This window comes from Pelophylax lessonae (genome assembly GCF_965119305.1).
Source record: "Pelophylax lessonae genome assembly, chromosome: 5".
NCBI lineage: Eukaryota > Metazoa > Chordata > Amphibia > Anura > Ranidae > Pelophylax > Pelophylax lessonae.
Genome location: NC_138772.1, coordinates 465,256,721 through 465,279,344, shown reverse-complemented (window position 1 = coordinate 465,279,344; position 22,624 = coordinate 465,256,721). Strand labels below are relative to the sequence as shown.

The 22,624-nt window shown below is 43.2% G+C and overlaps 1 protein-coding gene across 1 annotated transcript; it reads left to right on the top strand.

The window, feature by feature from the left end:
• Positions 1 to 645: 645 nt before the first annotated feature.
• RBIS (ribosomal biogenesis factor) lies at positions 646 to 21,313 on the top strand. The gene is made up of 4 exons (XM_082258092.1): positions 646 to 742; positions 7,431 to 7,550; positions 8,735 to 8,848; positions 21,177 to 21,313. The coding sequence occupies exons 2-4, from the start codon at positions 7,437 to 7,439 to the stop codon at positions 21,243 to 21,245; spliced, it is 297 nt and encodes a 98-aa protein (XP_082114218.1). The 5' UTR covers positions 646 to 742; positions 7,431 to 7,436; the 3' UTR covers positions 21,246 to 21,313.
• The last annotated feature ends 1,311 nt before the right edge of the window (positions 21,314 to 22,624 follow it).

Below are 22,624 nucleotides of genomic sequence, written 5' to 3'. Positions count from 1 at the left end.
AGAACGGCTCCTGTACTATTCAATGGCGAGCGACCCACCGCGACTGACAAGTCGCGCTAGTTTGAATGGACCCTTATTGGAATTTTAATTTAACAATCTCAACAATAACATTTACAGTTATTTGTTATTTCTGTCTCATTGGTTGGTACAACAGTTAGGAAAATGAAGAAAATTTGAGTACAAGGTAACAATAAAGGGAAAAAAAAAAAATATATATATATATATATATATATATACAGTATATATATATATATATATATATATATATATATATATATACTGTATATATATATTGAATATATTATTATTATTTTTTTTTTTTATAAAATAAAACACAGCATACCCAATCCGCCTACCCCCAATGGGAACTTTATGTAAGCGGATTTGGTTACTGTGTACCAAGGTTTTTTAGGGATTTTATTCATTTATTTATTATTTAGCGTTTTTTTCCCTTTAAAAAACGCTGCAAAGACCTTCTTAATTCACCTCCTTTGTATGAAGCTGACCTGCAATGACATTGTTTGTGATAAACAGACATGGAGTTTCACTTCTCTGCCAATGACTGTAACAAGCAGTGATGGAGAGATAACACTCAGTGCACAGATAATCACATATCACCTCCTCTACCCTACACTCCTCCCACCACCACCGAGACCAGGGAGGTGTACAGAGCGCCGCTGCCCGTCCTCTCTCTCTATGTTATCCGGCTTCCGGCTCCGCACAGTCCACATGTTAGAGGAAGGTAATGTGTGTTTACATTGGGGAGGATGGCCGCCTATGGATTGGTTATGGATCGGAGGGGGGCGCTACTTCTAGTACAGCCTGGGTGGATAATGCAGAGAGTGAATGACCCCAGGAACAGCCTGTAGGCGGCTTGTTATGTCTGGGGCTGCTCGTATATATAGGAGGAAGGCTGTGCATGGTCAGTGCTGATTGGCTGGAGCTGTCCTGATTCTCTCCATCTTCAGGTTTAGTAATAGGAGCACATAGATGAAGAGACTCTGTACTGGGGGTAAAGAATTCATATATAGACACCATACCTTCCAGAGGGGTAACTAGAAACTTCAGGGCCCCGATGCAAAACACCATGAAGGGCCCCCTCTCCCCCCTTCCATCTGAGCCCCAGGCTTCCAATTTTGGGAGGGCATCCGTGGACATCGTCCCAGAACCCTGCCTCCCGCGTGCCCCCTGGGACAGCGCACAACTGGTCACAGATCACGGTAAAGGGCCAATCACCCATACCTTCCCTGAGATCCCTGCTACTGGATCCACTGCTAGATCCTCATTCAGATTCATGTATAGTGCCCATACCTTCCCTGAGATCCCTGCTGCTGGATCCACTGTCAGATTCCCATTCAGATTCATGTATAGTGCCCATACCTTCCCTGAGATCCCTGCTGCTGGATCCACTGCCAGATTCCCATTCAGATTCATGTATAGTCCCCATACCTTCCCTGAGATCCCTGTTGCTGGATCCACTGCCAGATTCCCATTCAGATTCATGTATAGTCCCCATACCTTCCCTGAGATCCCTGCTACTGGATCCACTGCCAGATTCCCATTCAGATTCATGTATAGTACCTGTATCTTCCCTGAGATTCCAGCTGCTTAATCCACTGCCAGATCCTCATTCAGATTCATGTATAGTGCCCATACCTTCCCTGAGATTCCAGCTGCTGGATCCACTGCCAGATCCCCATTCAGATTCATGTATAGTCCCCATACCTTCCCTGAGATCCCTGCTACTGGATCCACTGCCAGATTCCCATTCAGATTCATGTATAGTACCTGTATCTTCCCTGAGATTCCAGCTGCTTAATCCACTGCCAGATCCTCATTCAGATTCATGTATAGTGCCCATACCTTCCCTGAGATTCCAGCTGCTGGATCCACTGCCAGATCCCCATTCAGATTCATGTATAGTCCCCATACCTTCCCTGAGATCCCTGTTGCTGGATCCACTGCCAGATTCCCATTCAGATTCATGTATAGTCCCCATACCTTCCCTGAGATCCCTGCTGCTGGATCCACTGCCAGATTCCCATTCAGATTCATGTATAGTCCCCATACCTTCCCTGAGATCCCTGCTACTGGATCCACTGCCAGATTCCCATTCAGATTCATGTATAGTCTCTATACCTTCCCTGAGATCCCTGCTGCTGGATCCACTGCCAGATTCCCATTCAGATTCATGTATAGTACCCAGATCTTCCCTGAGATCCCTGCTACTGGATCCACTGCCAGATTCCCATTCAGATTCATGTATAGTCCCCATACCTTCCCTGAGATCCCTGCTGCTGGATCCACTGCCAGATCCCCATTCAGATTCATGTATAGTGCCCATACCTTCCCTGAGATCCCTCCTGCTGGATCCACTGCCAGATCCTCATTCAGATTCATGTATAGTCCCCATACCTTCCCAGAGATCCCTGCTGCTGTATCCACTGCCAGATCCCCATTCAGATTCATGTATAGTCCCCATACCTTCCCAGAGATCCCTGCTGCTGGATCCACTGCCAGATCCCCATTCAGATTCATGTATAGTCCCCATACCTTCCCTGAGATCCCTGTTGCTGGATCCACTGCCAGATTCCCATTCAGATTCATGTATAGTCCCCATACCTTCCCTGAGATCCCTGCTGCTGGATCCACTGCCAGATTCCTATTCAGATTCATGTATAGTCCCCATACCTTCCCTGAGATCCCTGCTACTGGATCCACTGCCAGATTCCCATTCAGATTCATGTATAGTACCTGTATCTTCCCTGAGATTCCAGCTGCTTAATCCACTGCCAGATCCTCATTCAGATTCATGTATAGTGCCCATACCTTCCCTGAGATTCCAGCTGCTGGATCCACTGCCAGATCCCCATTCAGATTCATGTATAGTCCCCATACCTTCCCTGAGATCCCTGTTGCTGGATCCACTGCCAGATTCCCATTCAGATTCATGTATACTCTCCATACCTTCCCTGAGATCCCTGCTGCTGGATCCACTGCCAGATTCCCATTCAGATTCATGTATAGTACCCAGATCTTCCCTGAGATCCCTGCTACTGGATCCACTGCCAGATTCCCATTCAGATTCATGTATAGTCCCCATACCTTCCCTGAGATCCCTGCTGCTGGATCCACTGCCAGATCCCCATTCAGATTCATGTATAGTGCCCATACCTTCCCTGAGATCCCTCCTGCTGGATCCACTGCCAGATCCTCATTCAGATTCATGTATAGTCCCCATACCTTCCCAGAGATCCCTGCTGCTGGATCCACTGCCAGATCCCCATTCAGATTCATGTATAGTCCCCATACCTTCCCTGAGATCCCTGTTGCTGGATCCACTGCCAGATTCCCATTCAGATTCATGTATAGTCCCCATACCTTCCCTGAGATCCCTGCTGCTGGATCCACTGCCAGATCCCCATTCAGATTCATGTATAGTCCCCATACCTTCCCTGAGATCCCTGTTGCTGGATCCACTGCCAGATTCCCATTCAGATTCATGTATAGTCCCCATACCTTCCCTGAGATCCCTGCTGCTGGATCCACTGCCAGATTCCTATTAAGATTCATGTATAGTCCCCATACCTTCCCTGAGATCCCTGCTACTGGATCCACTGCCAGATTCCCATTCAGATTCATGTATAGTACCTGTATCTTCCCTGAGATTCCAGCTGCTTAATCCACTGCCAGATCCTCATTCAGATTCATGTATAGTGCCCATACCTTCCCAGAGATCCCTGCTGCTGGATCCACTGCCAGATCCTCATTCAGATTCATGTATAGTACCCAGATCTTCCCTGAGATCCCTGCTGCTGGATCCACTGCCAGATCCCCATTCAGATTCATGTATAGTCTCCATACCTTCCCTGAGATCCCTGCTGCTGGATCCACTGCCAGATCCCCAATCAGATTCACATGTAGTCCCCATACCTTCCCTGAGATTCCTGCTGAGGGCGTCTATTGACATCCTTCCAGAACCTTGCCTCCCGCGTGCCCCCTGGGACGTGCTTCCAGCACACAGCTGGTCACAGATCACGGTAAAAGGCCAATCACCCCTACCTTCCCTGAGATCCCTGCTGCTGGATCCACTGCCAGATCCCCATTCAGATTCATGTATAGTCCCTGTATCTTCCCTGAGCTTCCAGCTGCTGGATCCACTGCCAGATCCCCATTCAGATTCATGTATAGTCCCCATACCTTCCCTGAGATTTCTGCTTAGGGGTGTCCATTGACATCCTTCCAGAACCCTGCCTCCCGCATGGCCCCTGGGACCTGCTTCCAGCGCACTGTGAATGCTTTGTCCTTCAGACACAACTGAGATCCTTACTGCTGGATCCATTGCCAGATCTCCATTTAGATTCATGTATAGTCTCCATACCTTCCCTGAGATCCCTGCTTCTGGATCCACTGCCAGATCCCATATTAGTATTCACGTGGAATCACCTGTTATCTCTGCTGTTGGATCAGCTGCAAGATCTTTATTAAAGTGGTTTGAATTTTTTTTTACCTTAAACATTTCCCGCTGCCTCCCGACCCCTTAAGAAATTCTAGATGGCGGAGGTGGGCATTCGGCCATTTGACTGCTGTGATTGGCTGCCACAGCGGTCACATGATCAGAAAGCTCCCGATCACAAGTATGCATTGGGAGCTTTCTGGTCCCCAACGATGACTGTGTGTCTATGGATGCACACAGCCCGGGTCAGGAGCACGCATGCATCAGTGCCTCTTTAGCACATAGCTTGCTCAGGGGGCAGCTGAAGCAAGGAGGAGGTGACAGTGCCAGCGGGGGACTCCAGGCAGAGCAGTATGAGGTTCTAAAGCCAAGATAATTTTTTACCCTAATGCATTCCCTGCATTAGGGTATTAAAGACCCAGTAGCAGTATCGCCCCCTCACCCCTCTAAATACTTACCTGAGCCTTCACTCAATTCAGCTCTGTGCCCTTCCATAGTGGCTGTCTCCTCTCTCCCTGCATTCACAGGACAAAGAGGCTGTACTGGGAGCCATTGACTGCTGCTGCTGTCAATCAAATAATGAGGGCTTAGCTGTGTGTGTTTCTATTGATGCACACAGCCTGGATCATGAGCAAGTCTGCACATCTGCCTCCATAGCAAGTGGTTTGCTATGGTGGAAGACACAAGAGGAGGAGCCAAGAGTGCCAGCTGGGAACCCTAAAAGAGGAGGTTCTGGGCTGCTCTGTTCAATTCCATTGCACTGAGCAGATAAGTATAACATGCTTGTTTATTTTAAGCCCTTCATAAGGGCTTTGAGATTCACGTGTAGTCACCAGATCTTCTCTATGATCTCTGCTGTTGGATCTGCTGCCAGATTCCTATTAAAGGGTTTGTTACCCTAAAAAGAAAAACAATTGATCCTGTTTCCTTAAAGCATGTTATACAGTACAGTGCTTGTGCTGTGTCATTTGGCCCCTTCTATTACCTAAAAAAACCTGTCTGATTCTGCCAGTTTCTACCCTCCCCTCTGTACACTGACCATGGTGTATCATGGCTGCTGAGCCCTGACACCGTGGTCAGTTACATGCCTCCGTCATCTGCAGCCCTGCTCTCTACTTTACTGTGTCCTCCTCGCCCCTCCTGTTGCTCAAATAAATGTTAATATGTTATATAATCCTGTCTGTCTCCTAAGCCTGTGTGCCTCTGTCTCTGTTTGTTTTATTAAAAAAATGCTGTATATACCTGATTTCAGTGTGCTGCTTGGTGTTTATGTGACCGGCTGGCTCTCTCTCTCTCTCTCTCTCTCCCTCCTCCTGAGTGACGTTAGCAGGGGAATCTCCCCTCCCCCCCACCTGTCAGACGGGGAGAGGAGAGAGCCGGCTAGTCATGTGATCGCAGAGCAGCACACTGAAATCGGGTATATACAGCATTTTTTTTTTTTTTTTTTTTTATTATAAAACACAGAGGAACACAGGCTTAGGAGATGAACCGGATTATACAAAGTCCTGCAAGTGGCTTGACAACCACTTTAAAATGTATGTGTAGTACTTTCCCTAAGATCCTCTTCTGCTGGATCCACCACCAGATCCCATTTGGTCCACAGATACTGCAATGTACAAATGCACTAACTCCTGTCTTCAGCTGCTAACATAGTCCTATCCTCATATAAGCATCAAGAATGCAACACATACAGATGTCAGAGCTCACATATCTCCAAAGGCATCCCAACTCAGTTGATGATAAAACTGGAGAGTGCTAAGGTCTGGTGCAGCTGTGGGTAGAAACCAGTCAGCTTAGTTGAACTAGCTACAGTTAGAAGCTTACGGCTACCATTGCACTCTTAAGTTTTGATAAATCAACTCCGCAGTCTCTTACTTTTACTGGGGATGTCAGTTAAAGTGGTATTTAAGCTTCTTGTTTTTTGAAAAAACATATGTTATACTTACCGTATATACTCCAGTATAAGCCGACCCAAATATAAGCTGAGGCACCTAATTTTACCACCAAAAACTGGGGAAACGTATTGACTCAAGTATAAGCCTAGGGTGGGAAATGCAGCAGCTACTGGACCACCACAAGACCCAAAACAGGGGCTGCGGACATGGTACAGGAGATGCAGGGCTGAGGGCATGGTACAGGAGGTGCAGGGTTGAGGGCATGGTACAGGAGGTGCAGGGCTGAGGGCATGGTACAGGAGATGCAGGGCTGAGGGCATGGTACAGGAGGTGCAGGGCTGAGGGCATGGTACAGGAGGTGCAGGGCTGAGGGCATGGTACAGGAGATGCAGGGCTGAGGGCATGGTGCAGGAGATGCAGGGCTGCGGGCACGGTACAGGAGATGCAGGGCTGCGGGCACGGTACAGGAGATGCAGGGCTGCGGGCACGGTACAGGAGATGCAGGGCTGCGGGCATGGTACAGGAGATGCAGGGCTGCGGGCATGGTACAGGAGATGCAGGGCTGCGGGCATGGTACAGGAGATGCAGGGCTGCGGGCATGGTACAGGAGATGCGGGCATGGTACAGGAGATGCAGGGCTGCGGGCATGGTACAGGAGATGCAGGGCTGCGGGCATGGTACAGGAGATGCAGGGCTGCGGGCATGGTACAGGAGATGCAGGGCTGTGGGCATGGTACAGGAGATGCAGTGCTACGGGCATGGTACAGGAGAATCTTCTGTACCATGCCTGCAGCACTGCATCTCCTGAGGAGATGAAGTGGCTGCGGAGGAGTCTCACTGACCTTTCGGTGAGACGCCTTACATTTAAAAATGGCGCCGCCCAGCGCCAACATGTCACCGCGCATGCGCCGTCTTCCCGGGAATAGCCAAACGTGTTCGGGCTTTCCCGAGAGGTGGCGGCGCATGCGCACTGAACCGGAGAACAGGTAAGTGGGACCCTCACTTGAGTATAAGCCGAGGGGGGCTTTTTCAGCATAAAAAAAATTCTTATCCCTCAATACATTTTTTTTCTTTCCTAGTAAACAATGGCCAAAAACAAAGGAAAAGGACCGAAACAAAGTAATGTATTTCATGTCGCAAACAGTCGAAGTGTAAAAGCCAAAAACAAAGCCAAACCAGTAAAGTCCACACTAAAGAAAGTAGGTATTATGTTTCTATTTATAGCTGGATATGACTGGTATTATGAATCAATTCTATCTATATACTGTATATATGTCTTTTTATTAGATCAATGTCTATATACTGTATATATGTCTTTTTATTAGATCAGTGTCTATATACGGTATATATGTCTTTTTATTAGATCGGTGTCTATATACTGTATATATGTATTTTTTAGATCAGTGTCTATATACTGTATATATGTCTTTTTATTAGATCAGTGTCTATATACGGTATATATGTCTTTTTATGAGATCAGTGTCTATATACGGTATATATGTCTTTTTATTAGATCAGTGTCTATATACGGTATATATGTCTTTTTATTAGATCAGTGTCTATATACTGTATAAATGTCTTTTTATTAGATCGGTGTCTATATACTGTATATATGTATTTTTTAGATCAGTGTCTATATACTGTATATATGTCTTTTTATTAGATCGGTGTCTATATACTGTATAAATGTCTTTTTATTAGATCAGTGTCTATATACTGTATATATGTCTTTATTAGATCAGTGTCTATATACTGTATAAATGTCTTTTTATTAGATCAGTGTCTATATACTGTATAAATGTCTTTTTATTAGATCGGTGTCTATATACTGTATATATGTCTTTTTATTAGATCAGTGTCTATATACTGTATATATGTCTTTTTATTAGATCAGTGTCTATATACTGTATATATGTCTTTTTATTAGATCAGTGTCTATATACTGTATATATGTCTTTTTATTAGATCAGTGTCTATATACTGTATATATGTCTTTTTATTAGATCAGTGTCTATATACTGTATATATGTCTTTTTATTAGATCAGTGTCTATATACTGTATATATGTCTTTTTATTAGATCAGTGTCTATATACTGTATATATGTCTTTTTATTAGATCAGTGTCTATATACTGTATATATGTCTTTTTATTAGATCAGTGTCTATATACTGTATATATGTCTTTTTATTAGATCAGTGTCTATATACTGTATATATGTCTTTTTATTAGATCAGTGTCTATATACTGTATATATGTCTTTTTATTAGATCAGTGTCTATATACTGTATATATGTCTTTTTATTAGATCAGTGTCTATATACTGTATATATGTCTTTTTATTAGATCAGTGTCTATATACTGTATATATGTCTTTTTATTAGATCAGTGTCTCCAACAATGACAAAGTGAGCAAAGTCAACAAAGCTTTCACAGAACTGCACAAAGATGTTGCCCAGCTGAAAAAGATGGCTGCATCAAAAGCAAAGCCAAGCCAGGTAATAAAAGCATGTTAGTGAATTAAATAACACAAGAAATTTGTGGACACCCATTAGGTCCAGGTTTTTATGCAGGTAACTAATTGGCATGCAAAGATAAAAGCATTTTATTCATATTACTAATGATCCTCCTATGAAACATTATGGGAGTTCTGGAAATCTGGCACCTGCAGCTGTTTGGAATGATTATGCCTATTGCATACCCCACAACTTTTTGTGATAGTGGCACCTATTAGCAAAAGTGTGTAGGCATAGGACACGCCCCCTAAAGGAGGATTATATATATATTTTTTTCCAACCACTATTATTCCTTTATATTGGCTTTTGAAATTTACCAATGCAGGAATGTAAACATTGGATGAGAGGTTTAGCACTGGGAAAGACTTTTTGAAAGATAAAAAGTGCATTTTATATACAACTTTATAGATGGGACAAATGAGGAGGACAGTTGGGAGCTATGCTATTATACTGTAGTTAGGGCTTCTGGTGTGAGTCTATGGCCCAGTGTGACACAAGAAATGGACAGAGACCGTTCATTGACTTTAACCACTTCTGGACTGCTCACGTTGCTGCTACTGCAGCACTGGGTCCTGGATTCCTCCCTGTCTCGGCGGGGTGCGCGCTGCCAGAGACTCGCTCCCGCTGTGGTTAGACACAGCGGGAGTCGGGCCGGAGGAGGAGAGGCGGCGATCACCGTCTCTCTTCCCCGATCGTCGGGGAAAGAGTGAGAAAATCCGCCTGCTTCTGTAAACAAAGTGGGCGGATCTTCTCTGTGACAGACAGGGAGAGATCACAGGATTCAGCATAGCTGAACCTGGGATCTCCGTCACAGAACCCCCACCCCCACACACGTCAGTAAGCATGAGGCACGCATTTAACCCCTTGATCACCAACAGTGTTATCCCCTTCCCTGCCAGTGTCATTATTACAGTAACAGTGCATATTTCTAGCACTGATTACTGTAGTAATGTCACTGGTCCCCCCCAAAGTGTCAAAAATGTCAGTTAGGGATCCGATCTGTCCGCCACAATGTCACAGTCCCGCAAAAAATCGCAGATCGCCGCCATTACTAGTAAAAAAAAAAACAATAAAAATGACAAATCTTTCCCGTAGTTAGTAACCTTTGCGCAAACCAAACAAAATACACTTATTGCAATTTTTTTTACCAAAAATGTAGCAGAAAACAAATTGGCCTAAAATGTTAAAAAAAATGTATTTGTAAATTTTTTGGGGGGAATGTTATATATCGGAATGTGAAAAATGTTTTTTTTTTTTTTTTTTTAAAAATGAAAAATCGCACAGGTGATCAAATACCACCAAAAGAAAGCTCTATTTGTGGGGGGAAAAAAAGGACATAAATTTTATTTGGGTACAGTGTCGCACGACCACGCAATTGTCCGTTAAAGTAACGCAGTGCCGAATCGCAAAATATGGCCTGGTAAGGAAGGGGGTAAAATCTTCCAGTCCTAAAGTGGTTAAAAATACGCTCATTAAGAAATTTCTTGTCAAAGACATGTATCTAAATACATTTTGGCCTAAATATGACAACAATTGAATATATTGGATATTTTTTAACTGTCAAAGTAGAAAATGTTAATTTTTCCGCAAAAATTTTCGCTCTTTTTTATTAATATCGCAAAAAATAAAAAGCGCAGAGGTGATCATATACCACCAAAAGAAAGCGCTGTCTGTGTGGAAAAAAAGGACGTAAATTTTGTTTGGGTGTAGCATCGCATGACTGCGCAATTGTCAGTTAGTCACGCAGTGCCAAGTTGAAAAAAGTGGCCTGGTCATTAAGCAGGAAAATCCTCCGGTCTTAAAGGGGTTAAACAACCTGTTATCCAAGCTACACAGTTGATTTATTGTACTGGTGGTTTAGTTATCTCTAGCAGCTATATGACAATTATTTTATTTAGCACAGACTTGAGAATGAGGATCCACTTACTTACACCTATTTTTTTTGTGGTGTATTAACACAACATGTACGCATTAGTACATTTGGGTTCCATTCACTTTCAGTAGAAGTCCAATGCCTGTCCCACGTCTGAGGGACCCTGAATCAGGAGGACTTTGCTTTGGAACAAGGGACCCGCTATCAACCTAAGAGGAACTCCTCCGGGTCTGCAGCAGACATCTTGCTCTTTGTCCCATTTGCCTATAATCCACCATTGCTAAGTGAGGGTCTTGGCACTTGTGGACTGCCCCTCTCCTAATGCAGAAAATGCATTAAGGGAAAAAAAAAAAAAAAAAAAAAAACTTAGCACTACTTTTGTGCGCTTGAGTTTTCGGGGTGCACACAGAAAGCAGTTTGAGAATTAAAGTAGCACTAAACAACAACTGTATTATCCTACTATAATCCATACACCAACATCTTAAGGCCCGTACACGCGATAAGAAAATTGGAAGTAAAATTTAGTCCGACAAACGATCTGCCGATTTTCGGATCGTTAGTATAGTGCTTTCGACTGCCGATTACGAATTTTCAAGCGACAAAAACTGGATGTGCAGGCTATAAAATTTTTATCGTATGTAAACACAACGTCCGATTTTTGTTTAATTAGTAAAATTTTAGTCTGAAAAAAATCCTAAGAGCAAGGCTAGGCATGCTCAGAAACGAAAGAATACATACAAAACAATTCAACACATGACATCACTTCTGAAGTTGAATTCTGTCGTTCGAGAATTTTCGTATGAAAGTAACCTCTTCACTTTCCATATGAGACTAGCATGCAACAAAAAATTAAAGAAAATTCATCCGATAATCTGATCGTGTGTACGAGGCTTAACCACTTAAGCCCCGGAAGATTTTACCCCCTTCCTGACCAGGGGGTATTTTGCGATTCGGCACTGCGTGACTTTAACGGACAATTGCGCGGTCGTGCGACGCTGTATCTAAACAAATTTGACGTCCTTTTTTTCCCACAAACAGAGCTTTCTTTTGGTGGTATTTGATCACCTGTGCGATTTTTTTTTTTTTTTTTTTTTTTTTTTTTTTTTTTTGATCATGCGCTATAAACAAAAAAAGAGCGTAAATTTTGCAAAAATAACAATATTTTTCACATTTTTTTTATATGAAATTCCCCCCCAAAAAAATGTAAAAATCAAGATTTTTTAACATTTTCGGCCAATTTGTTTTATGCTACCTATGTTTGGTAAAAAAAAACGCAAAAAGCGTATTTTGATTGGTTTGCGCACAAGTTATCGCGTTTACTAAGGGAAAGATTTTTGTAATTTTTGTTGTTTTTTTTTTTAACGCGTAATGGCGGCGATCTGCGTTTTTTTTTTTTTTTTTGCGGTACTGCGACATTGCGGCGGACAGATCGGACCCTTGACTGACATTTTGCCCGTGACCACGCGGGAGCGCGCCTCCGGGGGCGCGCGCTCGCTCCCTAGACCCTCACAAGCAAGCGACGTAGACCTACATCAGTTTGCCTGTGAGGGGCTGACCGCCGACGTAGATAGTCGTGCGGCGGTCGGCAAGTGGTTAAAGAATGTTACCCAATTGTTTTATAATCCTGATGTATGTCTGTCTGTTGTACCATGTAAAGAAGGATTCCGTGCTATGGTCAGTAACAGGCGGCAGCCTCCCTCAAATATAACCCCAGGGGTTATACAGATGTAAACAGCAACGGAGGAATAGGTGGGCGCTGCCTAAGGGGAATATTTTGATTAAACCTGGTGAACTACAACCAAGAGCAATAAATAAATTGTGAAACAGATATGATTGGTATGTAGAGTGTGTGAGTGTCACACGTGATAAATTGCTACATAAATAAATATTCCTCATACCATATACTTGTGTTAACCACTTAAGGCAAAACAAGAAGAAAAGCCGCTCAGGTGCAAGTTCAGCACTCGGTGCATCTCAGATCCGCCATCCAAGCATGTAGACATCCAAAAAGAGAAAGACCGCACTCAGAGAAGTTGAATAAAAAATCAATAGAACTCCTTTATTCTCCATGAAAACAGCAGACAGACAGTGCAATACACGGACAGACGTGTCGGGTTGACGCGTTTCACGATATAAATCGCTTAATCATAACCACACACAGGACCAAGCCTATTTCTGATACATGTTTACAAGTTAAAATCAGTATTTTTTTTACTAGAAATTACTTGGAGCCCGTGTTTGTGTATATATATATATATATATATATATATATTTTTTTTTTAGCAGAGACCCTAGAAAATAAAATGACGATCGTTTCAATACTTTGTCATACCGTATTTGCAATGCGGTCTTAACAAACTACAGTTAGCCCAATTTTTTTTATATAATGTTCACGTTGAGTAAATTGACACCTAACATGCCATGCTTCAAAATTGCGCATGCTCGTGGAATGGCGACAAACATTGGTACTTAAAAATCTCCATAGGCGATTGGTTGCCAGCTGAGTTAGAGGAGGTATAGTGCTAGAATTATTGCTCTTGCTCTCTAACGATCGCAGCGATACCTCACGTGTGGTTTGAACACCGCTTACATATGTGGGCGCAACTTGCGTATGCGTTCACTTCTGTGCGCGAGCTCGGAAGGACGGGACGCTTAAATAAAAAATTTTCTCCTTATTTACACTGTCCCTTTTCAGGGCGTGCGCGGGCCTTGCTTCCAATGACTTCAGCACATCTGCAGCCACAGGACATCACTGGTCTCTCACACTGCTCTGGTGTGATTTTGTTCCACTCTTCCTCCAGTCTCTCCCACAGTTCAGTGACTGTTTTGGGTTTCTTGGCCATAACTTTGTCGCCAAGGATTTTCTAGGTTTTCTATGAGGTTTAGATCAGGACTCTGGGCTGGCCATTTCATTGTTTCAATGGTTTCAGCTTCGAGGAACTGTTTTACACGTTTTGCTGTGTGACAGTGGGCATTGTCGTGCATGAAAATTGCTGGCAGATTGGATGATTAACTCATGGAAGGAACCGCATATTGTCGAAGAAGTTTTCCATCGGACCCAAATAAATTAAACTTGCTTTCATAATTAAAATGAACTTTGGACCAGTTCTCCTCTGTCCAAACATGCTCCCCAGCAAAAGTTAGTCTAGCCTTTTGATTATTTCTGCTAATGAGAGGTTTGGTTACTGCAGAGTGGGCTTTCAATCCAAATTCTGCTAGACAACTAGACAGATCCTTAGGCTCCATGTACACGGGACGTTGTTAAAAGTCCCTTTGAATGCTAGAATTTTTAGGACGTTTGAAACGTCCGTTCGGTCGTGTTTGTACCCACGTTTAGCGGCGTTTGCGTTTAGAAGCGTTCCTAGAGGTAAAAAAAATGATTCCCCTTTAAAATGGAAAAACGAACGCTGAACGCGGGTCATCGCGTTCGGACGCGTTTGAAACACCGGGAAACACACGTTCGAACGCAAATAATTGCGTTCTAAAAAAAACTCCCTGAACGCAACTGCCTGCAAATGACTGTAGACCTAGTGTACATGGACAGATAAGATAAAATGTAGATGGGTTCAGGGGCTTCTGAAAAAAACGCCCAACTGCTCCTAAACGTCCATTTCCAGCGTCCCGTGTACATGGACCCTAACTTGGCGAGCAATTGGCGCTGCAGTGTTGAAACGATTGCCCATTGAGATTCTCTGCATTATACTGTCCTCTCTTGCATTGGCTGAAACGGTCATCCCTTCATCAGGACAATCTGCTGCCGGAGGGTTTCAGTCACTTTAGAACAGCTCACCATCTTGCAAAGTTAGTGAAAACTGGAAACTTAAGCCTCGTACACACGCGCCGAAAATTGGCAGGGAATTTTCGTCCAACGACCGATCTGCCGATTTTCGGCTTGTTGGTATGATGCTTCCGACAACCGACTCTGACTTTTCGGCCAAAAAAAATCTGGTGTGCAGGCTATAAAATTTTTGTCTGCCGTCAAAACACGGCCGATTTTCGTGCAGTCAGTACAGATTGACAGGGAAAAATCGAATGAGCAAGTCTGGGCATGCTCAGTGAAGAAAAAATACAAAGAAAGCAAACCAACACATGACATCACTTCTGAAGTAGATTTTTGTTGGGCGAGAAAATTAGTGTGCAGTCTAGGCACATTCCAACCATTATCGGTTGGCCGATAATCATTGCGTGTGTACGGGGTTTTAGGCTGCCAGTTAAATAGGGTTTGTCAAATAATTGAAGAAATTAGCACAAGGTGCCAAATTAACACCAATAACTGGGAGGTATCGGAAAGTGTTCTCTAATTTTGATCAATGTTCTTTTTCATATATATATATATATATAAAACTCATGAAATATGCTTAACAAAACTGTTCTTTTACTCCTGTTTAGATCATTTTAAATAGGACTAAGCAGTGGCCTTGAAATTTAGGAAATTGTAGGTTCTCTCATTTTGATCTCCAGTGTATATACTCATTCTTTTTTTTAAACAGTGTTAGTGTCACTTTAACCACAGCATGACCAGATCAAAAAAGTCTAGAAGAAATTTGGGAGGTCAGCATTAGTCACCAACACAGAACAAGTATACAGTGGTTCTCTTCTAGACATACCTTTTAGGCCTCATTCACACAATGAGATTTTATTTCTGCATGTATGGTGTGAATGAGACCTTACTAATGGATCTGCATCCCTGTGTATTCTGCCTTGTACACACACACTAACATTTATTAGCTCCAGGGTCCTCAAACATAAATTCTCTGTGCTGTGTACAAGTGACAATGCAAGTGAATGGTTGTATGTGGGAATACTTAAAGCGGAGTGCCACACATTTTTGTGTTTATTAAAAATCAGCAGCTACAAAAAGTGTAGCTGCTGACTTTTAATAAACACACACTCGCCTGTCCCACGATCCAGCCGTCGAAAGCCTCGCTCCTCTCTTCTTGGTGGCAGCATCTCTAGTGTGGGCATCCGGCTGTGACAGCTTGCGGCGTGTTGTGAATGGCCAAGCAATCTTCTGGGACCTGTGACGTCCCAGGCGATTGCAGGGAGGGGGAGAGGAGAACTTCCGCTCAAGCCGCCTAGGCCCGAGTGGAAGCAGGAGCAGGTTCCTGTCAAATCTAGCCCCCCCCCAAAAAGAGACATGCTAAACGTAGCATGTCAGGAGTATTTAAAGCAGAAGTTCCACTTTTGGGTGGAACTACGCAAGGACTGAGCTTTTTCTGTCACTTTGTTTACATGTAACAGTTTTTTTTTGCTGGAAAATTACTTAGAACCCACAAAATTTTATAATTTTTTTTTAAGCAGAGGCCCTAGAGAATAAATTGGTGGATTTTGCTATTTTTTTTTTTTTTTTTGTCACACGGTATAGTTGCAGGGCTTTCTTTCAAATGCAATGTTTTTGGAACAAATCATTTTTTGAATTTTAATGTAAAAAAAACAATACATACCCAATTTTTTTTTAAATATAAAAGGTGATGTTACGCTGAGTAAATAGATACCAAGCATTCTTAGATTAGATCTTACATTATCGCCTACCCCCTTCCTTAACCTTATTGGGAATCAGAGATAATGAGCGGCGCTCGCGCATAGAATATCCACTATTTTATGCCCAAAAAGAAATCCTGATGAAATGGTCCTCCTCAGTCCCACCGGCTGTGTCCTCTTGGGAGGACATGATGAATGCTGCCTCACTCTTATACAAACTGACTTGCAGTATCATAAAAGTGAGTACACTCCTCATGTTTTTGTAAATATTTTAATATATCTTTGCTACAATGTAAAGAGTAGTTTGTATTAGGGCTGAACGATAGTCGATGTGATATTCATATCGCCGAAGCCACGATATCCAGGCATTAGGCAGGGCAGGGAGAAGTCGGGACTCGGGGGGAGGACTCACAGTGATTGCATCCGTCCCAGCTCTGCCTCTAGTATCCAGCCGACCATTACTCCGCCCATTGTCTCTCCTGGCTGCATCGGGGGCGGGATCAGGAGAGACAATGGGCGGAGTAATGGTCAGCTGTTGACTAAGAGGGAGGGCTGGAGTACGGGGCGGATTGCATGGCGGCGGAGAGGCTACAGTGTTTGTAGCAGGAGAGGGGGGAGAGATGTCTGGAGCACCGCGGGACAAAGGCTGCTACCGACAGCCCGCTTCCTCTACACTCTGGCTCTGACACAAGGCTCGGGCGGGAGAAGTTCTACGAGTGTGGTGGATCCCCAGAGCTGAGCTCTGCTAACTGATCCCTCCTCCGGAGACTGTCTGGGAGAAATATTGCGATATATATCGTTAAAAACGAAATATCGCAATATACTTTTTTTCCCCCAATGTCGTGCAGCCCTAGTTTGTATAACAGTGTAAATTTGCTGTCCCCTCAAAATAACACAGCTATGAATGTCTAAACAGCTGGCAACAAATGAGAAAAGGTCAAAATAAGGCCCAAAGTGTCAATATTTTATATGGCCACCATTATGTTTCAGCACTGCCTTAAACCTCTTGGGCATGGAGTTCACATGTTGCCACTGGAGTCCTCTTCCACTCCTCCATGACGACATCACAGAGCTGGTGGATGTTAGATACCTTGCGCTCTTCCATTTGAGGATGCCCCAAAGATGCTCAATAGGTCTGGAGACATGCTGGGCCAGTCCATCACTTTACCCTCAGCTGCTATAGCAAGGTAGTGGTCGTCTTGAAGGTGTGTTTAGGTTTTTTTTTTTTTTTTTTTTTATAATGTTGCAATGCTGCCCAGTCTCCAAAGGGAGGAGATCATGCTCTGCTTCAGTATGTCACAATACATGTTGGCATTTATGGTTTCCCCCAGTGCATTACTCATGCAGCCACAGACCATGAAACTCCTACCACCTTTCTTGACTGCAGGCAAGACACACTTGACACCATCAGAACCAAATAAGTTTATCTTGGTCTCATCAGACCACAGGACATGGTTCCAATAATCCATGTCTTTAGTCCACTTGTCTTCAGCAAACTGTGTGCAGGCTTTGTACATCATCTTTAGAAGACACTTCTGGGACAACAGCTATAAAGATCACTTTGATGCAGTCTGACCCCCACCCCTTAGAAAAGGCTTCCTTCTGGGATGACAGCCATGCAGATCAATTTGATGCAGTGTATGGTCTGAGCACTGACAGGCTGACCTCCCTCCCCTTCAACCTGTGCAGCAATGCTGGCAGCACTCCGTCTATTTCCCAAAAAGGACAACCTCTGGCTATGACGCTGAGCATGTGTACTTAACTTCTTTGGTCAACCATGGCAAGGCCTGTTCTGAGTGGCACCTGTCCTGTTAAACCGCTGTATGGTCTTGGCCCCCTTTAGCCTAGGCCATCTTTATGTAGAGCAACATTTTTTTTTTTTTTGATACCGAAGAGTTCTTTGCCGTTAGGTGCCATGTTGCACTTCAAGTTACCAGTAAGAGAAAGGGAGAACGATAACATTACCAAAAATAACACACCTGTGACCTTGTAACACTAACGAGTCACACCAGGGAGGGACAATGGCTAATTGGGACATTGGGTGTACTTCTTTTGCCAGCGGTTTGGACATTAATGGCTGTGTGTTGAGTTATTTTGAGGGGAAAGAAAATTTACACTGTTATACAAGCTGTACACTCACTACTTTACATTGTAGCAAAGTGTAATTTCTTCAGTGTTGTCACATGAAAAGATATTTACAAAAATGTGAGGGGTGGTACTCACTTTTGTGGGATACGGTACATGAATAGGGGGGATGCCATAAAGTACGGTCCCCAACCTAGATGTTCTTGCAACTATAAGAATAGAAAGCTATGTATACTCTGATACTGACTGGCTACACTCTCTCCCCCCCCCCTAATTTAGTCACATTTTTCTCTGACCCTTTCTTCCTATGTCCTCGGGATAGAAATTATTTCTCCCTCAGGAATAGAGATTCTTCCCATTGTCACTGTATTGTTATGTATGCACATTTGCCATTTCACGGTTCTGTAGTGAATACACCTGCTAGCCATTGTTATCATGTTTGTATGCTCCTTTGTTGACTACTGTGCTTGAAATGGTCAGTTATGCAGTCTTGCTTGTTTACAATAAAGCACCTTTGTTTTTTTACAAAAACAGATTGCCTACTGAAAAAAAAAAAACTGTCACTTTAAAGTAAGGTACGCCTGTGCAGCAGTGCCAAATGATGTAAATTTTACTATCCATAGGTGACAATTTAACCACTTAAGTCCCGGAAGATTTTACCCCCTTCCTGACCAGGGGGTATTTTGCGATTTGGCACTGCGTGACTTTAACGGACAATTGCGTGGTCGTGCGACGCTGTACCTAAACGAATTTGATGTCCTTTTTTTCCCCCACAAACAGAGCTTTCTTTTGGTGGCATCTGATCACCTGTGCGATTTTTGATCATGCGCTATAAACAAAAAACGTAAAATTTGCAAAAATAACATTTTTCACATTTTTTTTATATGAAATTCCCCAAAAAAAAAAATATAAAAATCAAAATTTAACATTTTAGGCCAATTTGTTTTATGCTACCTGTGTTTGGTATATAAAAAACAAACGAAAAAAAAAAAATCACAAAAAAGCGTATTTTGATTGGTTTGCGAAAAAGTTATTGCGTTTACGATTTGTCTTTTTTTTTTAACGAGTAATGGCTGCGATCTGCGTTTTTTTTTTTTTTTTTGCGGGACTGACATTGCGGCGGACAGATCGGACCCTTGACTGACATTTGACACTTTTGGGGTTACCAGTGACATTACTGCAGTAATCAGTGCTATACATATGCACTGTTACTGTAAAAATGACACTGGCAGTGAAGGAGTTAACTTTATTGGAGAGAGAGGGGTTAAGTGTGTCCCTAGGGGCATGTTTCTAACTGATTGGCTGTGGCTACTAGTGTAAGAACAGAGATCAACGGTCCTACATAGAACCGTGTGATCGCCATTCTTACACAAGGAAGAATGACAGGCGGCTTTGTTTACATTAGCCGCCTGCCTCTCTTCCGGTGTAACGGACAATCGGGTCCGCCGGGCACACGGGAGCCCGTGACCGCGCCGCCGGCGGCGCACACTCGCTCCCTCCCTAGAGCCTCACAGGCTAGCGGCGTAGTCCTACATCGCTTTGCCTGTGAGGGGCTGACCGCCGCAGTAAATAGTCGTGCGGCGGTCGGCAAGCGGTTGAAAGCCTTTACAGGTTACCACTTCTGATTTACAGATCAGGTCTGGTGCTAGCATTACTGCACATGATACGGCGATACTTTACATGTGGGAGTGAAGACTAATGCATGCGTTTGTGGTGCAGGGCACTTTCTCTAATTTTTACTTTTATTGCGGTCATAAGGAATGTAAACATCCTTGTGACAGGTACTCATTATGGGGGGAGAATCTGGGGACAAGACCCAAAATCCCTCTGCAGTTAAAGGAATTCAAAACACCAAGACTGATGTTTTTGAATACTTATCACTTTTTCATGTCAACATTTTCAAAAAATTAAGATTAGGTCATCCACTTCTAGGTTACCATAGCGGAGACCCGATCCAGCTTTGTTTGGGTGTCAGGGAGCTGCTAGTTCAGGCCTCTGGTGGGATGTCCCCTACCGCTGCTGGAAAGTGATTGAGCTGCTAGTTAGCAGCTCTGATTGCTATTACAAGAGAGCCAACAATAAGCTATTGGCTCTGATTAAAAATAAAATGGTACAAGGGTAATGCCTGCAGCTGCAGGCAGCATCCCAGTACAACCACTTTGAAGACCAATGACATAGCAGGTACATTACTGGTTGGCAAGCGGTTAAACACTGATTGCCTCTGCACAGACATTTATCCACATGTACAGGCTGCATCCAGCTGTTCATGTGTATTGGCAGCTACACATGGTGCCAGAGCAGGGTTTTTAGGTTTGAAGACTTTGGAGCAAGTACATGAGGCTTTTGAACACGTAGTTTGCTACTGGATCAGAGTGGTTGGTCTAATTGTAACAAGGAAGCCTGGAAAAATGTATATCGGTTTAATTTATCCTGTTCTAGTGAAGGGCTGGGTCAAAGGCATTATTCCAGCTCTTTGATTTAAAAAAAAAAAAAAAAAACTTACAATATTCCAAAGCCAACTCATAATTGATTCATCATTTCCACCTGAAGACCATCTCTTCTTTATAAGTGCACACTAAATCCCCCCAAGTGACCTTCGTCAAGACGGGGAAAAAAAGAAGATCTTCAATAAATCCTATAGCAGAGTTACATATCATTTACAGCTGTTTCCAGAGATATTCTTGTCTATATTCCTCTTTTGCAGAGTACCTGGTTTATGTTCTCATGTTTCACAGTCACCCACTGCTAGTTGGGAAGCAAATTCTTTGAGGGTACTTGTGACAGATGGAAGATTAAATAAAATGTAGAAATGCAAAATTCATTAACTTGTGGAAACTAAGAACTGTATTTCTATGTGTTTGATCTTTCTAGATTTCCAAGCCAACACCAGAAGCCCCTGCAGATGTGGACAATGCTGCAGATCTATTGTCACAGCTATAGTATTTTATATTAAATGAGTTAAAACCTTAGTAGTGTCTGTACATGTTTATTAATAAAAAAAGTTACAAGGATCAGAATTAACATTACAGCAATATGTAGTTACAAAACAGGAGAAAATGGAAGATTAACAAATACAGGCAAAATGTACAAAGCCAATATGTTTGAATGGAAAAAGTGCTATCCACTACAAGGCACTTGAAAATTGCCCAACCAGGAATGGAAGGTTTACTTATTACTTGGCAGTGGTTATTTACATAAAAAAATTATAAAGCTCTTTAGGACTGATTAAACATTTAACAAAAGTGGAACAAGTCCAAGGTTTTGGCACCAAATAGCTGCATGAAATACTTCCTTATAATATGCTGGGGGTTATGGGGGGGGGGGGATAAAAAAAACCACAAGAGGGGGGCACTGAGAAATACCAGGGTCCTCTTGGGACTATGTTCTAAAACTGAAAGTAAGAAATCAGAGTCAGTAAAAAGCACCACTCCCACTTTCTATTTTCCAAGAACAATTTGGAAAATGACAAAGGGCATGTTAAGTTGTTTTAGCTCAAAGGTAACTCAGGAGTGATCATAAACTCACTAGTGAGCACATACTAGCAAGTCTCACTCTAACAGATCAAAATGTAAAAACTCACTATATGCCTGTCAATAGGCTTTTGGTCAGATGAGACAGGTTTTACTTTCCCATACAGATATATAGGAATGCAAAACCCACGTGAAGTCAGGAGGCCAACTACACCTACCAAAATTCTCAGACTGCTGGCAAACTGATGCCATCAACACAGCCCCTCACACAATCCAAGTTCCATTCACTGTGATCACTGCTGAAGGGAGCTGAGCAAGTAGAGGTTTTTTTTTAGTCCAGTCCAGGGAAGGGTTTTGAAGGACCAACATCCTTCTGAGATTGTAAAACCCTTAGCCTTGCTTTCCAATAGAGTGGAGAAAAGTTAAAGTGTTAAAAATCCTTTACAAATAAAACATCAAGTATACCTGCATTGTGAAACTGTTTACACAGAACAGACCAAATCCTCATTTTCTCAGGTCCCCTGCCAGTGCTCTGGGCCCCTTTCCCTCACCAACTGCTATGGGGGGGGGACCTTGTGCATGCTTACTCTGGAGTTGGCTCTGTGTCCATAAAACACAGAGCATAGCTCAGCCCTCACCGGCTTTGTTTAACAGCAATGGCACCTGCATCTCTGCCAATGAGGATGAGACCCGCTGCTCTTCGAACTCGTGCCCATCGCTAGTTTGAAATTAGGCTTCGGTAAGTAGATATTTGGGGGGGGGGGGGGGTTATGCTGCACACTGAAGGATTTTTACCTACTGTGATCACTCATGAGGATGCACTCCTCCCCCCTTACTGTTCATGTGAAA